This window comes from Mirounga leonina, unplaced genomic scaffold (genome assembly GCF_011800145.1).
Source record: "Mirounga leonina isolate KUSES-001 unplaced genomic scaffold, KU_Mleo_1.0 Mir_177, whole genome shotgun sequence".
Taxonomy (NCBI): Eukaryota; Metazoa; Chordata; class Mammalia; order Carnivora; family Phocidae; genus Mirounga; species Mirounga leonina.
Window position 1 is genome coordinate 2351657 of NW_023270459.1, and position 16249 is coordinate 2367905.

The 16249-nt window shown below is 36.5% G+C and overlaps 1 protein-coding gene across 1 annotated transcript in view; it reads right to left on the minus strand.

Annotated features, from left to right (window-relative positions):
* Window positions 1–203: 203 nt before the first annotated feature.
* Window positions 204–16249, minus strand: part of LOC118022795 (zinc finger protein 573) — a 68028-nt gene continuing 51982 nt past the window's right edge. Inside the window, exon 7 of the mRNA XM_035023607.1 lies at window positions 204–1746. Within this exon, the coding sequence (XP_034879498.1) occupies window positions 284–1746 (1463 nt within the window). The 3' untranslated portion in view covers window positions 204–283. The remainder of the gene's footprint in view (window positions 1747–16249) is intronic.

The window sequence follows — 16249 nt, forward strand, 5'->3', positions numbered from 1 at the left end:
TAACTAGGGCTGGAGAGCTTTTATAAATAAAGCATAAAAAACAAGGGCATTTCCACATTCTCTAAATTTTTCTCCATTATTAATATTCTGACAATCCATAAGTAGAGAAATGCTAATAAAGGCTTCTCTATATTATATAAAAATACATTATAAATTTCTTAATATGAACATTTGAATCATAATGAAAAAATTCCAAACATTATTTACATTTTGAGTTCTCACTAGTATAAATTTAATGCCTTATAAGAACTGAATCATATCTAAAATCATTCCCACATCCCTTTCATTCACACTGTTTCTCAGTGTTATAAAGTTGATGTACTATGCATTCTCTACTGCATATATATGCCTTTCCACAGTCCTTATATTCATAAGCCTTCTCTCCAGTATGAATTCTCTGATGTACTTTAAGACTTGAACTAAGCCTAAAAGACTTCTCACATGTGTTACATTCAAAAGGCTTCTCACCACTGTGAATACTCTGGTGTCGAGTAAGTCGTCCATACACACTAAAAGCCTTCCCACATTCCTTACATTCATAGGGCTTCTCACCAGTATGAAATCTATGATGTACAATTAGTTGATGGCCGCTACTAAAAGCCTTCCCACACTCTTTACATTCATGGGGTTTCTCACCAGTATGAATTCTATGATGCACTCTAAGGCTTTCAATATGACTAAAGGCCTTCCAACATTCCTTACATTCATATGGTTTCTCACCTGTATGAATTCTCTCATGCCTAACAAGGTTTGAGGTGCGACTAAAGGCCTTCCCACATTCTTTACATTCATAGGGTTTCTCACCAGTATGAATTCTGTGATGCATTCTTAGGCTTCCACCATGGATAAAGGCCTTCCCACATTCTTTACATTTATAGGGTTTCTCACCAGTATGAATTCTCTCATGTTGAATAAGTGATGAAGCATGACTAAAGGCCTTCCCACATTCATTACATTCATAGGGTTTTATGCCAATATGCAATCTCTGATGTGGAATGAGCTGATAACCACAACTAAATGTCATTCCACATTCCTTACATTCATAGGGCTTCTCCCCAGTATGAATTCTCTCATGTTGAACAAGATTTGAGGCACGACTAAAGGCCTTCCCACATTCCTTACATTTGTAGGGTTTCTCCCCAGTATGAATTCTATGATGTACTCTAAGATCTATACCACGGCTAAAGGTCATCCCACACTCATGGCATTCATAAGGTTTTTCACCTGTATGAATTCTGTCATGTTGCACAAGATGAGAGGCTTGACTAAAAGCCTTCCCACATTCCTTACATTCATAGGGTTTCTCACCAGTATGAATTCTATGATGTATTCTAAGTCTTCCACCCTGACTAAAGGCCTTCCCACATTCATTACATACATAGGATTTCTCACCAGTATGAACTCTCCCATGTTGAGTAAGATGTGAGGCACGACTAAAGGCCTTCCCACATTCTTCACATTCATAGGGTTTCTCACCAGTATGAATTCTCTGATGAACTCTAAGGTCTATCCTACGACTAAATGTCGTTCCACATTCCTCACATTTATAAGGTTTTTCACCAGTATGAATTCTCTGATGTTGCAGAAGGTTGGATGCACGATTAAAGGATTTTCCACATTGCTCACATTCATAGGGTTTCTCACCAGTATGAATTCTCTGATGTACTGTAAGGTCTGTATGTCGACTAAAGGCCTTCCCACATTTGTCACATTCATAGGGTTTCTCTCTAGTATGAATTTTCTGATGTAGAGTAAAAGATGAATGTTTTTTATAAATGTGTACTTTGTCACAGCTGATTATTTCATATCTTGACTCCAAATCTAAAAGAAAGGAGAAAAACATTTTGTTTTCCTGGACAAAATAAGTGACTGTTTTATAGTACATTTCTTTAAAAATTAAAAAACATTAAAAAAATAAAAAACATGACCCATTAGAGATGAATATTTTAGAGAACTCTAAAATCAGCTGTACAGTTTGCCATAGTTACGGATAGTGTCTCCATAACTCATTACATGTTACTATAATTTAATGTATTCTCTCCAGTATCAGTTTCCATATAAAATATAAATATATTAAAAACTATTTTTTATACTGGATCTTTTAATCTGCAATTAAATCTTTTAATCTGCAATTAAAATTTCCCCCTAAAATATAAATATTGTGGTCATTCCCTCCAATGCATAGCCATGTGTGCATTTCTTTGATCTCATTTTAAATAAAATAATGAGAGTTCTTGTTTATTTATCTTCACTGAGCTTTTTCTTATTAAGTACACATTCTACAAATGTTCCATCTGTTTTATTCCTTCATATCTTTTCTCAGGTCCTCTCTCACTTTCCCTTTTAACCAAGATTGACCATTCTATTAACTCCTATAAGTCTGTCAATGAATTTTCAGACAGGGACTAGGTATACACCCTAATGAAAATCACAGGGAATTCTGAGCATTTGGGTACTTTGAGGAAAAGTGAAATTGAACTATACAGTAAAGGAATCTGGAAAAAGAGTTTCAGGAAATATGTGAAAAAGAATGAACAGATGTAGCCTGCAGAATAACAACCAATATGAAGGAATATCTTGATTAAATTTATATGTGCTGAACAAGTGGGAAGACACTTGGGGGCAAGAAATACTACCTTGTGAGTAGAGTATGGTATGTGCTAAACTCTGAGATAATACAAACACTTTCTCTCCAAAAACAAGTAACAATAGGAATTAGTAACAATATCAGAAAACCAAAATACATTTGATAGGAAATGGAAATATCCTCTCCAGAATAAATACTGGGCAAGTATGGAAATAAAAAACTGAAAGGGTACAACAGAGAAAATAAGTACATACCTGAATTTGGGGCATTCAGTTTGAGCATTCAGAGAATTCAAAGACTTTAGTAATTATTTCCATTAAAAGGGAAGAAATAAATGAGTTCAAAGGAGCCAATTCCAAAACTTAAAAAAAAAAAGTAAAGAAAAAAAAACAAAACAAATTAAGAGCACAATGTAATGAGTTGAAAAGTGTAGTCTTAACAAGTAAACTAAAGAGCTGGTGCTTTAAAAATCAAGAAGTCAACATTAGCCAAACCAACAAAGAGTGGTAAAAATAAAAAAATAAGAAAGAAATGATTAAGGGGAGGGGCGCCTGGGTGGCTCAGTCGTTAAGTGCCTGCCTTCGGCTCAGGTCATGATCTCAGGGTGCTGGGATCGAGCCCCACATCGGGCTCCCTGCTCAGCGGGAAGCCTGCTTCTCCCTCTCCCACTCCCCCTGCTTGTGTTCCCTCTCTCGCTGTCTCTCTCTGTCAAATAAATAAAATCTTAAAAAAAAAGAAACGATTAAGGGGGAAATGCAAAACTAAAATGAATTTTATTGATATTATGAATACTTTGAATACATCACTAATACTTCTAGAAAAATTCATCAAAATTCCTCAAAAAAATCACTAAGAAGAGAAAGCTTAAACAGACCAAGTGCAATAGAATAGAAAATGTTGTAAAAAAAAAAAAAAGTTATAATGAGTATTCTTTAACTCCTAAATTATCATTTCTAAATATCAATGTCATTTATATAGATCCAGCATGGTTAAACAGTTTGGAACAGGGCAAAAAAGGTAAGCTTAGAAATCTTATGCCAAAAAGAATGAAAGAAATGAAAATGTCAGACTTACAGAAGTGTGACTGACCAACACTGTGAAAATAGTAGTATAAAAATGACTGTAATAAATATAAATATAATAAAAAAATGAGTCTACAATGATACGAGAAAATAAATGAAAGATAATTTCACCATTAAATAACTCTTTAATTGAAGAAGTTCTAGTTCTATCATAATGGTTTAAGTCCCTTATAGTCGTCTCCCTCACTGACTGATATCAACTAAAAATGCTTGGCAAAATAAAAAAACCCAAACACCTGAGGTCAGTAATTAGACTAAACCAAAGAAGGTATCTCTGGAAGGGTGACTTGCTGGCTCAGTAGATAGAGCAAGCGACTCTTAATCTCAGGGTTGTGAGTTCAAGCCCCATGGATGTGGAGCCTACTTAAAAAAAAATTAAGTTAAAAAAAGAGCAGAGCAGAGGACTGTGGAGAGGAGTGAAAACTTTAAAAAGTAAACTACACTAGGGGCGCCTGGGTGGCTCAGTCGGTTAAGCGGCTGCTTTCGGCTCAGGTCATGGTCCTGGGGTCCTGGGATCGAGCCCCACGTCGGGCTCCCAGCTCCGCAGGAAGCCTGCTTCTCCCTCTCCCCCTGCCTGCTTGTGCTCTCTCTCTCTGTGTCAAATAAATAAATAAAATCTTTTTTTTTTAAGATTTTATTTATTATTTGACAGAAAATGAGAGAGAGAGAGCACATGAGAGGGGGGAGGGGCAGAGGGAGAAGCAGGCTCCCCGCCGAGCAGAGAGCCCGATGCGGGACTCGATCCAGGGACTCCGGGATCATGACCTGAGCCGAAAGCAGTCGCTTAACCAACTGAGCCACCCAGGCGCCCCAATAAATAAAATCTTAAAAAAAAAAAAAGTAAACTACACTAGGGTGAGTTTCTTGCTATTTTCTCTATCACTCACAATCTTGCCACAAGGGAGGGGCCCAGTTAAATTGGGGCAAAAAATGGGCTGTAAAAGCCTGGACATATTTCTTACTGCAAGAATCATGGCAAAGAACACTACCAAATTGGAAAGAAAGGGAGGAACTCTCGAGGGGGAACATTCTGAAAAAGAGATTCCCTAGTTTCAGATACAAACCAGTTCAAAGCTTAGCCTAAACCTGAATCATATGTGCATGAGGAGGACACAAAGCATTGTAAGCAAAACGTTAGAGAACTAAACTGAGAATTAAACTACTGCCCACAAACAGCAGGACAGAATGTACAGTCTAAGTTTTACTGCTTTGATTACTTGCTAAAATATAATAGCAATACTCTACTTTCAATAATGGAAAGAAAAACCAGACAGAAGATCAATAAGGAAACAAAGGACTTAAACAGTCTAAACAAACTGGACCTAAGAGACATACATGTGTATTCAACATACAACAGAATACATGTTCTTCTCAAGTACACATGGAACATTCTCCAAGATAGACCACATAGACCCAAGTCAACTATCAATAAGATTTAAGACTGAAATGAGTGTCTTTTCCAATCACAAAGGAACAAAATTAGAAATCAGAAGGAAAACTAGAAAATACACAAACATGTGGGAATTAAATACATACATTTAAATAACCAATGGGACAACAAAGAAATTACAGGGAAATTAGAAAGTATCTTGATAAATAAAAATGAAAACAGAACATACCAAACTTATGGATGCAGCAAAACCAGTGCTTTCAGTCTTTTACCACTGAGTATGAGGTTAGCTGTGGAATAACAAAAATGGCCTTCATTATGGTGAGGCAGTTTCCTTCTATTCCTGGTTTCTTGAGTGTTTTATCGTAAAAAGTATTACATTTTGTTAAATGGTTTTTCTACATTGAGATAATCGTGTGGCTTTCCTCCCCTTCATTCTGTTAATGTGTATTGCATTGCTTTTTATACATTGCATCATCTTTGCATTCCAGAAATAAATATAACCCTTTTCATGTGCTGCTGAATTGTTTGCTAGTATTTTTGTTGAGAACTTTTGCCTCAATATGCATCAGGAACACTGACCTGTGGTTTTCTTCTTGTACTGGATTTGCCGGGCTTTGGTATCAGGGTAATGCTGGCCTCAGAGTAAGTCTGCGAGTGTTCCTTCCTCTTCAATGTTTTGGAAAAGTTTGAGGGGAATTGGTGTTAATTCTTTGTTTAGCAGGGTTTTTTGTTAGTTTTTTTTTTCTTTCCAAGTTTTTATTTAAATTCCACTTATTTAACATACAGTGTAATATTAGTTTCAGGTGTAGACTTTAGTGATTCAACACTTATATACAACACCCAGTGCTCATCACAAGTGCCCTTCTTAATACCCATCACCTATTTAACCCATCCCCCCCAACTACTCCCCTCCAGTAACCATCAGTTTGTTCTCCATAGTTAAGAGTCTATTTTTTGGTTTTCCTTTCCTTTCTCCTCTATGTTCGTTTGTTTTGTTTAAATTTCACATATGAGTGAAATCATATGGTATGTCTTTCTCTGACTTATTTCACTTAGCGTAATACCCTCTAGCTCCATCTATGTCGTTGCAAATGGCAAGATTTCGTTCTTTTTGATGGCTGAGTAATATTCCATTGTAGACACACACACACACCCATCTTTTTAAAAAAATTTTTTTATTGTTATGTTAATCCCCATACATTACATCATTAGTTTTAGATGTAGTGTTCCATGATTCATTGTTTGTGCCACCCCACATCTTCTTTATTCATTCATCAGTCGATGGACATTTGAGCTCTTTCCATAATTTGGCTACTGCTGATAATGCTGCTATAAACATCACGTTGCATGTATACCTTCGAATTAGTATGTTTGTATCCCCTGGGTAAATACCTAGTAGTGCAATTGCTGGATTGCAGGGTAGTGCTATTTTTAACTTTTTGAGGAACCTCCATACTGTTTTCCACAGTGGCTTCACCAGTTTGCATTCCCACCAACAGTGTAAGAGGGTTCTCCTTTCTCCACATCCTCGTCAACACCTGCTATTTCCTGTGTTAATTTTAGCCAACTGACAGGTGTAGTTCTGTATTTCCCTGATGATGAGTGATGTTGAGCATCTCTGCATGTGTCTATTCATTTTTGATTACTGATTCAATCTCTGTACTAGTGTGTCTGTTTAGATTTTCTATTAAGTCAGGATCTCATTGGATTCCCCAGCTTGTTGGCATACAATTGTTTACAGTCTCTTCTTTCATTTCTGATTTTAGCTGAGTCTTTTCTCCCTTTTCTTAGTCAATCTAGCTAACGTTTTCTCACTTTGGTTGATCTTTCTAAAGGCAACTCTTGGTTTCATTGATTTTTTTCCTATTGTTTTTCTATTCTCTACTGTGTTTATCTCTGCTCTATTCTTTATTATTTTCTTTCTTCTACTATCTCTTAGGTTAGTTCATTCTTTTTTTTTTACCTAGTTCCTTGAAGTAATGAAGTTAGGTTGTTGATTTGAGAATTTTCTTTCTAATATATGCATTTACAGCTATAAACCTCCTTCTTAGTAGTGTTTTCAAAGCATCCCTTAAGTTTTGGTATGTAGTAAGTTTTGAAATTGGAAAATATGAATCCCACTTTTTTCTTTTTCAATATTTTTTTTTACTATTCCAAATCCCTTGCATACCCATATGAATTTTATGATCAGAATGTGAATTTCTACAAATAAGCTGATGGGATTTGGGGTAGTACTGCCATCTTAACAATATTAAGTGTTCTGATTTTAAGAAAATGCTATGTGAAATGAAAAAACAACATAAATCAGAGTTAGAAAAACTGACAAATGAAGTGATAGAGTTCAGGAATAGAGATAAAGAAAAAATGATCTCAGAATACTAACCTATAAAGAAAAAAACTCCCAATAGATTAATATTAGGATAAAATTTTTTTAAATAAAAATTAAGAAATATATAAAAAGTATATGAGAGGAAGTGAATAACTAATCACTTAATAGTTATTTTATCTAGATTTCTGTATAAGTCTCATAATTAATAAAAAAGTTTAATTTTTGAAAATAAAGGATATAAAAAATTTAACCAAATCATAGCTCTACAAATAATCTTGGAAAACAATTACAACTTTTTTTTTTTTTAAGATTTTATTTATTTATTTGAGAGAGAATGAGAGAGAGCACATGAGAGGGGGGAGGGTCAGAGGGAGAAGCAGACTCCCTGCTGAGCAGAGAGCCCGATGCGGGACTCGATCCAGGGACTCCAGGATCATGACCTGAGCCGAAGGCAGTCGCTTAACCAACTGAGCCACCCAGGCGCCCCAACAATTACAACTCTTTTTTTTTTTTTTTTAAGGTTTTATTTATTTATTTGACAGAGAGAGAGATAGTAAGAGAGGGAACACAAGCAGGGGGAGTGGGAGAGGGAGAAGCGGGCCTCCCGCGGAGCAGGGAGCCCGATGCGGGGCTCGATCCCAGAACCCTGGGATCATGACCTGAGCCGAAGGCAGACGCTTAACGACTGAGCCACCCAGGCACCCCAACAATTACAACTCTTAATGAATCATGACACCTTACATTTGATCCCCCATAACATAATGACTTTGCTTTGTTAGTCACTCTTCAATAACTCTGCTCTGATCTACCTGCTGCTCCTGAACACACAACACTCATGTTCCCCTTCAGGCCTTTGCATTTGTTGTTTGCTCTTCTTGGAATGTTCTTCCTCTTACACTCAAATGGCCTGGGACCTTACCCTGCACATCCTACCTCCTCAGGAAAATGTTCCTGACCATCTTACCTTACCGAAATTTGTCCTGTCCTTAGTTTCCTTTATATTTCATCATGTGAGGTTATTTACCTACTTATTTGTTTATATGTTTATTTTATGTTTTCCCTAATATACTATAAACTCCATTTTATTAGCCAGATTTAGAAATGTATTTATTTTTAGACAGTGAAACCACATATACAAATCTAAGTGCACAAGAGGATCTGGAGAGCAGCTGAGTCCAAAATACAGATAAAATGGTGCATGAGGAAGAACGAAAGTGCCCATTACCGAACTGGGAGGGAAATATGAGAAGAGTAACAAAAGGGAGTAGTTAATGAGGTGAAGATGAAATTCACTGGGTAGCTCATGTACAGCATATATTTCCCCTCTAGATCACAGGTATTTTCTCTAATGTTAATGGAGTTTTCCAACCAACATTTCAAGTGTGTGTCTCCTCCTTGACCACTTAGCTTTTACCTACCCAGATATATTCCCATAGCTTGACTTGCTCATACTTACCTGTACACCATCTTCTTGTGTCTTCCCTCACAACCATCCAGGGATCTTTTCCTTGCTCCAATAATGTAATCACATCTGGCTTAGAAATGGAATGTCCTGCTTACAAAGAAAAAAAAAATGCCACATGATGTAGAACAAAATGTTGCTTGGTTAAAATTATAATAATAAACTAAAGGTCAAAATGATATTGAATAAGATTTTTGAGAAGAGAGGGTAAAGGAACTAAAGAACAAGAAATCAAATATAATAAGGGTTTTTTTGTTTTTTAAAATACCCTCATAAATCCTCTTTTTCTTGAGAGTATGCATAATACCATAGTTTAAAATACAAAATGTGGAGCCTTGGTTCAATTCTTGTCTTTGACCTTCCAGCTATGTCTGACCTTGGGAAAGTCACTTAAACCCAGTGCTTCAGTATTCTCACTTGAAAAATGTGAACAGGGCTGTTAGGAGGATCAAACAAGTTGATATATATATATATATATATATATATATATATATGTAAAGTGCTCAGAGTATTGTCTATTACATACTAAGAACAGTAACATTTTTACTGATATTGTTGTTTTACGAAGAGTACACAAGAAGAGCTAGCTATAAGATATTCATTCCATTTTAATGTAATGTTCATAGATTACAACTTCCAATCACAAAACAGAATTTCTTATGAAATGAAATGTGTATGTCTCAGTTTTCAATGAGTTCCATTTATCTAATCCACTGCTATTTAAACTATAGAGGCTCTTTTAGGGCAATAAGAGCAATTCAGGACCCTGTGTCAAGCTGATTAACCTTCAAGTAGATAATAAAATTGAGTATCTATAGACATTCTGAGCATAAAGAAATAGGAAACGTGAACCCTTTAACAATGGTTATATAATAAGCACTAGAGAATTCTAAACAAGACCTTATTCATAAAGGAAGGGAGGCAACTTAAGACCAGAGGGGGTATGAATATCACTGAAGGACAGGGAAGATAAAGATGTTGTAGGGGCCAAGGGCAGACCATCCCAAAATGTGCTACTTTGGCTTTTTTTTTTTTTTAAAGATTTTATTTTATTTTTTTGACAGAGAGAGAGACAGCGAGAGAGGGAACACAAGCAGGGGGAGTGGGAGAGGGAGAGCAGGCTTCCTGCTGAGCAGGGAGTCTGATGCAGGGCTCGATCCCAGGACCCTGAGATCATGACCTGAACCAAAGGCAGACACTTAATGACTGAGCCACCCAGGTGCTCCGGCTTTTTTTTTTTTTTTTTTTTTAAGATTTTATTTATTTATTTGACAGAGAGAGAGATAGAGAGCAGGAACACAAGCAGGGGGAGTGGGAGAGCGAGAAGCAGGCTTCCTGCCGAGCAGGGAGCCCAATGTGGGACTCGATCCCAGGACCCTGGGATCATGACCTGAGCCAAAGGCAGACGCTTAATGACTGAGCCACCCAGGCGCCCTTTTTTTTTTTTTTTAAGATTTATTTGAGAGAGAGAGTGAGCACGTGCAAGTTGGGGAGGGGCAGAAGGAGAGGGAGAGAAACTCAACTAGACTCCCCATTGAGCACGGAGCCTGACATGGGGCTCGATCTCATGACACTGAGATCATGACCTGAGCCAAATCCAAGAGTCAGGTGCTCAACTGACTGAGCCACCCAGCACTCCAGCATATTGACTATTTTTTTTTTTTTTTTTAAGATTTATTTATTTGACAGAGAGAGAGTGAGCACACAAGCAGGGGGAGCAGGAGAGGGAGAAGCAGGCTCTCTGCTGAGCAGGGAGCCCAACGTGGGGCTCGATCCCAGGACTCTGAGATCATGATCTGAGCCGAAGACAGACACTTAACTGACTGAGCCACCCCCCCCTTTATTGATTATTTTAAATTAAAAGTTCAATGCAGGGGCGACTGGCTAGCTCAGTTGGTAGAGCATGAAACTCAATCTCATGGCCATGAGTTCAAGTCCCACACTGGGCATGGAACCTACTTAAAAAAATAAAAAGTTAAATGCAAGAAGAACACTATGATCTCCACTTTGTCTTCAGAAAGCAGGAAATAAATCTCCTAATGGAAGGTACCCTCCCTGTATCAGGAGATAAAGAGACATCCTTATAACAAATATAGAGAACTTAAAGCTGAGAAGGCTATGTTAACTACCCTTGTTACTTTTTACTAATTTACTACCACAGCCCAAATTCCAGTTAAGATTACTTACTAATTGGGGTGCCTGGGTGGCTCAGTCATTAAGCGTCTGCCTTCGGCTCAGGTCGTGATCCCAGAGTCCTGGGATTGAGCTCCACATCGGGCTCCCCGCACCGCGGGGAAGCCTGCTTCTCCCTCTCCTACTCACCCTGCTTGTGTTCCCTCTCTCACTATGTCTCTCTCTGTCAAATAATAAATAAAATCTTTAAAAAAAAAAAAAAAAAGATTACTTACTAATTGAAATTCTGAACATAAGTTTTCTTTGTCCTGTCAATTCTTCATAGATTTGTTGTCTCCTTGTCTTAAAAAGTATAAAAACTGCCTGATTTCTTCATTTGAGGACTCTGTGTACACATAAACTTTTTTTCCTCCTGTTACTCTGTCTCATGTCAGTTTAATTCTTAGACCAGCTAGAAGAATCCTGAAAGGTAAAGAAAAATCCTTCTTCCCCAACAATATTTAATGGAGGGGCAATTTCCAAACTGACAAAGCTCAAACCATTTCTTTGGGAAAAAATAACAAAAAAATATAACTAGTTCCCTAAAAGCAGCCCTAAAAATCACAGTGGAAAAAAAATACATATCTTAAAGAACAGACTCTAAATTATCCTAAATCATTAGACGCTGATAAACATACCCAATGAAACCAAGTTATCATAGTTCTCCATCATCACATCCCGGTACAAGTTCTTCTGAAGAGAGTCAAGATATTCCCACTCCTGCTGAGAGAAGTCTATGGCCACATCCCTGAATGTCATAGATCTCTGAAATGGCAAACCCATGTATTACTAGAGAAATTAGAGCAATATTTTGTTGAAGATGGAAGGAGAGGAGATAAAGACTGCATTGCATGAAGAAAGCAATATAGCAAGTATGTAGGCTAAAAATCTGTAACACAGGAGGGGACTGAAGCAGAATATGTACATATTTTTGAGGAAGCCTGCCAGAATAGACAAAATATTCCTAAATATTTGAATCACTTGAGACTAGATAAAATAATAACCACTGACTATTAAATAGTGAATTCAACCATGTTTGACTGTTATCTGTAACATAAACTCTCAGTAAACATGGGTTGCTGAAGAAAATTTTTGCTTTTTAGAGAAGAGAAAATTTAATCAAATAATTTTCAAAATGTAGTAGGAAGCCTCAATTTTAGAAAATAAGGTTTATATAAAATTAAGAATTCCCTCAAGCATTAAATACTTCATTATGTGGAATCTTACCATAAATATTTTTTCTCGTTTTGACAAACCCATGTACTTTCTGGCACATGACATAATTTATGGATATGTTGGATTTAATCATTTATACAGGTAGGATGTATCATATTTATGAGGTCTTCCCCAATTCTGTGATTCTGTGTTCACCTACTACTTATGATAACATATAATTTTCTTGTTGCCATCTACCATCTGTCATTGAACACCTAGCTTATGCTGAGTATGGTAGGTAGCTTCTACTTAGGTTACCAATGATCATCTTCTGGTATTTATGCCTTTGTGTACTCTCCTTCACATGTGTATGAGCTGAACTGACTGATTTGCTTTTAATAAATAGAATATGACTAAAGCGATGAAATGTTACTTCTGACAGATTACGAAAGACTATGATTTCCACATTGCCTGCCCTCTTTTGATATCTCACCTGCTTAACCAAGAGTGGCCTCCAGTCAACAGCCCATGAGCAACTGGATCCTGTCAAAGCCCAGGTGAGTGAGCTTGGAAGCAGATACACCCAATGTTGGCCTTAAGATGACTTCAGGCCTCACCAAGACCTTGATAGCCTTGTAAGAGATCCAGACAGGAGAGCAAGCTAAGCCATGCCCAGATTACCAAACCACTGAAACTGTGAGATAAATGTTTACTGCTTTGAGCTGCTAAGTGTTGGGGTAATCTGTTATACAACAATAGATAACTAATACATTGAGTTAAAGAATACTGAAGAAGGATGATGAATTATACAGATATCACCTAAATTCAGTATGTCTCATCCAACAACAGAAGAGTCTTCATATTTATCTCAGAGATTTCCTCCCAAAGTCTATGACTCAGTTTGCAAATCACAATTATATACTAATTCACACAAATTATGAGATTTTACTCTACACTGAGACTTAAGTCATTCAATACCAAATTTCTATCCTATCTACCTGTAAATCTCAAGTCTGGAAAATTTCAAAGTCTTCTCATGGATGGTCGAATACAACCATTGTATCCATCTGTCCACACTATAGAACAACCTCACGTAACATAAATCTTTAAAGGACATATCTCCTCCACTACTCCATCACTGCCCTTGATAAAAGAATGCACACTTAAGGCAGGTTGAATAATTTCACAGTAATAACATAAACACTAGTTAGTTTACAACAGGTCACAGAGAGGATGCTGGGTCATCTAGTATCACATTTCACTGGAACAAAAGATGGGAAGAAGGTTATTGGACAGGACTTCTGCTGGTAGTAAACTTCAAAAAAATTAATGAAAATACTCACATGATCTAAAAAAACCACACATATTTCAAGAAGGAGAGAAACACCAACTTACATGGGCCATGGTTTTAGACCTGCAAGAGCGGATCAGTCCTCACGATTCCTCTAACAGAAAAGCACAGATCCAGAAAGCCAGAGCTGGGAGAAGAGAAAGACCTTGAGACCAATTTTGCTTTAGTGTTCCCAACAGGACATAAATTAATGTTAGGATCTTCCACTCCAGGTTCCAAACCTATTATCCATCACACATAATTTGGGGGAGATTAGGATTCTAGATAAGGCCATTTCCTTCCCCAAATCCCAGGGGTCTCTGATGAACAAAGTCATAGAACAGAAGCATATCTGCATTAAAATCAGACCTACAAATGTCAGCAGAAGTTCTCTGGCCACTGCATCACTTTGGTGAGACAGATGCAGACCCAAGAATGGGCAGTGCAGTCTTATTTTGATCCTCTCCCTTCTCATCATCTGAGACTGAAAAGAGCCTACATGATTTTAGTGAGAAACTCTTTTGTGGCTTTGGAACTGAGTGAAGTTGGTTAAGACACTGGAGATGGAACATCAGTGTTCAGTATGTTAAGTCTTTAGCAAATCTTACTAAATATATGACAAACCATCATTGTACCACAATACAAAGTAGATATCAAATGTGAAGTTGGGAAAAATACTTAAGGATATGAGAAATATTCCAGATATACTGTCAAGAATAATTAGATTGACCAATATAATAAAAAAAAAAACACCCTAAGAATATATCAATCAGTGTAGAGAAAAACTGGCAGAGAAACGGACAATTGAAATCAATAGATAAAAAAGCCTGGAAGGTTATGGGACCATCCAACAACAGTGTTTTTCTTTTTAATTTTGATCTTGATTTTTCTTTTGTTATGTATGTATGTATGTATGTATGAATTTATTAAGATTTATTTATTTGAGAGAGAAAGAAAGAGCAAGCACACAGTGGGAAGGGGGAGAGGGAGAAAATCAAGCAGACTCCCTGCTGAGCACAGAGCCCGACTCGGGGCTTCATCTCAGGACCCTAAGATTATAACCTGAGCTGAAATCAAGAGTCAGATGCTTAATTGACTGAGCCACCAAGGCACCCCTTTCTTGATTTTTTTTTTAAAGCGTACTTCATAATTACTATAATGACCATAGATTAACTTGAAATATATGTTTTTTCTTTATTTATTAACAGGAAGATATCCAAAAAGGAGAATTCAAGAAAGTCCTTTGTTATCTAAAGTTAGTCTATTTTACTGAACAGCTTATCTTCTGTTTCCTTTGGATCCCACTATCTGAACTCATGCTATCATTTCTTCTCAGGTATGATGGAGTTCTGTCTAGAAGAAATAGGAAGCAGTCTCTGTATAATGTCTTGTATGAACTGATGATGCTCTCATATAGCTTTATTTGAAGTCTTCTTGACAGAAGGGTTTATTTGGTTTCTAAACCTGTCAGCTAAGCCATCATGTCCCCCAGACAGCAACTGAATTGATATCCTATTAGTTTTACATCTAACAAAATTAGAAGGAAAACTGTGAGTATAAAAGTCACAGCACAAAATACACTTATTACCATAGATATTCCATAAAATTGGTATATTTTGTTTATATCCTGACGCTGTAGATATACTGGTGTGTCTTTCCTGTATTCACAAAATAGGTCACCTAAATCTCTCCAGTGGTCTTCACCACACACTGCCTTACAATTATTTCTATTCAGATTTTACCTCATTTTAGATAATAAGCGTTTTCCAGGAAGCCAACTATGGCTATCCAGGATTGTAATACTCCAAAGCCAAAAATTTCTAGGTTTAGCATATTGTAGGCACTTAAAAAAGTCTGATATTTTTTAACCACAAAATTCCACATCTGGGAAATTTTTAAAGGAAATAACTAGAAATCTGTAGGGCATGTGCACAAGGATGTTCATCGGACAATAATTTTTGATAACCAAAAATTAAAAACATAACTTTCTCACAGAAGCCAACAGGTTAAACATATTACGGTCTGCAATATGGTATTGTGGCTTCATTAATAATCCATATGAAATGATGGAAAACAATATTAACTCAGTGAAGAAGACAGGTTTTAAATGATATGCATAATGTAGGAGGTGATATTCTGTTGACATTAAGAACACAGGCTCTATTGTCAGACTTATAGGAATTGAAAATGAGTTTTAAGCTGTGAGGGTTAATATTACCTCAGTGCCTCTGTTTATTACAAACTCAGCAAAGAAAGGTTAAGAGTATTACCTACCACATGTGACTGTTTTGAAGAATAAACAAGACAATCTATATAAACATTAAAAAGTATAAGATGGCTGATATAAATTATTTATCACTACTGAAAGTGAAAGTCATTACATGACCCTTAATCCATTATTATACATGGAAATTAATTCTGCTGCATTATGTTTTTCTCATAGAAAATTTGTGCTACTTGGGCTTTCTCTTTACTTTTAAAAATTTCAGTTCCTATCTTTGAAAAAATATAATTCTTCTTGATAAAATCATTAGTAATGAGAGAGAGAGAGACAGAGAGATTACCAGACAGGAAAAGACAGTATGTCCCTTTCCTCACTCCCCAGCAGCTATATAAACACACACAAGCGTATTTATGATGCTGAATGGAGTTCTTCTTGCTCTCTATGGCTGCTGAGGACTGATAAAGGGTATATATTAAATATATATATATTATCTATATCTACACCTATAATCAGGA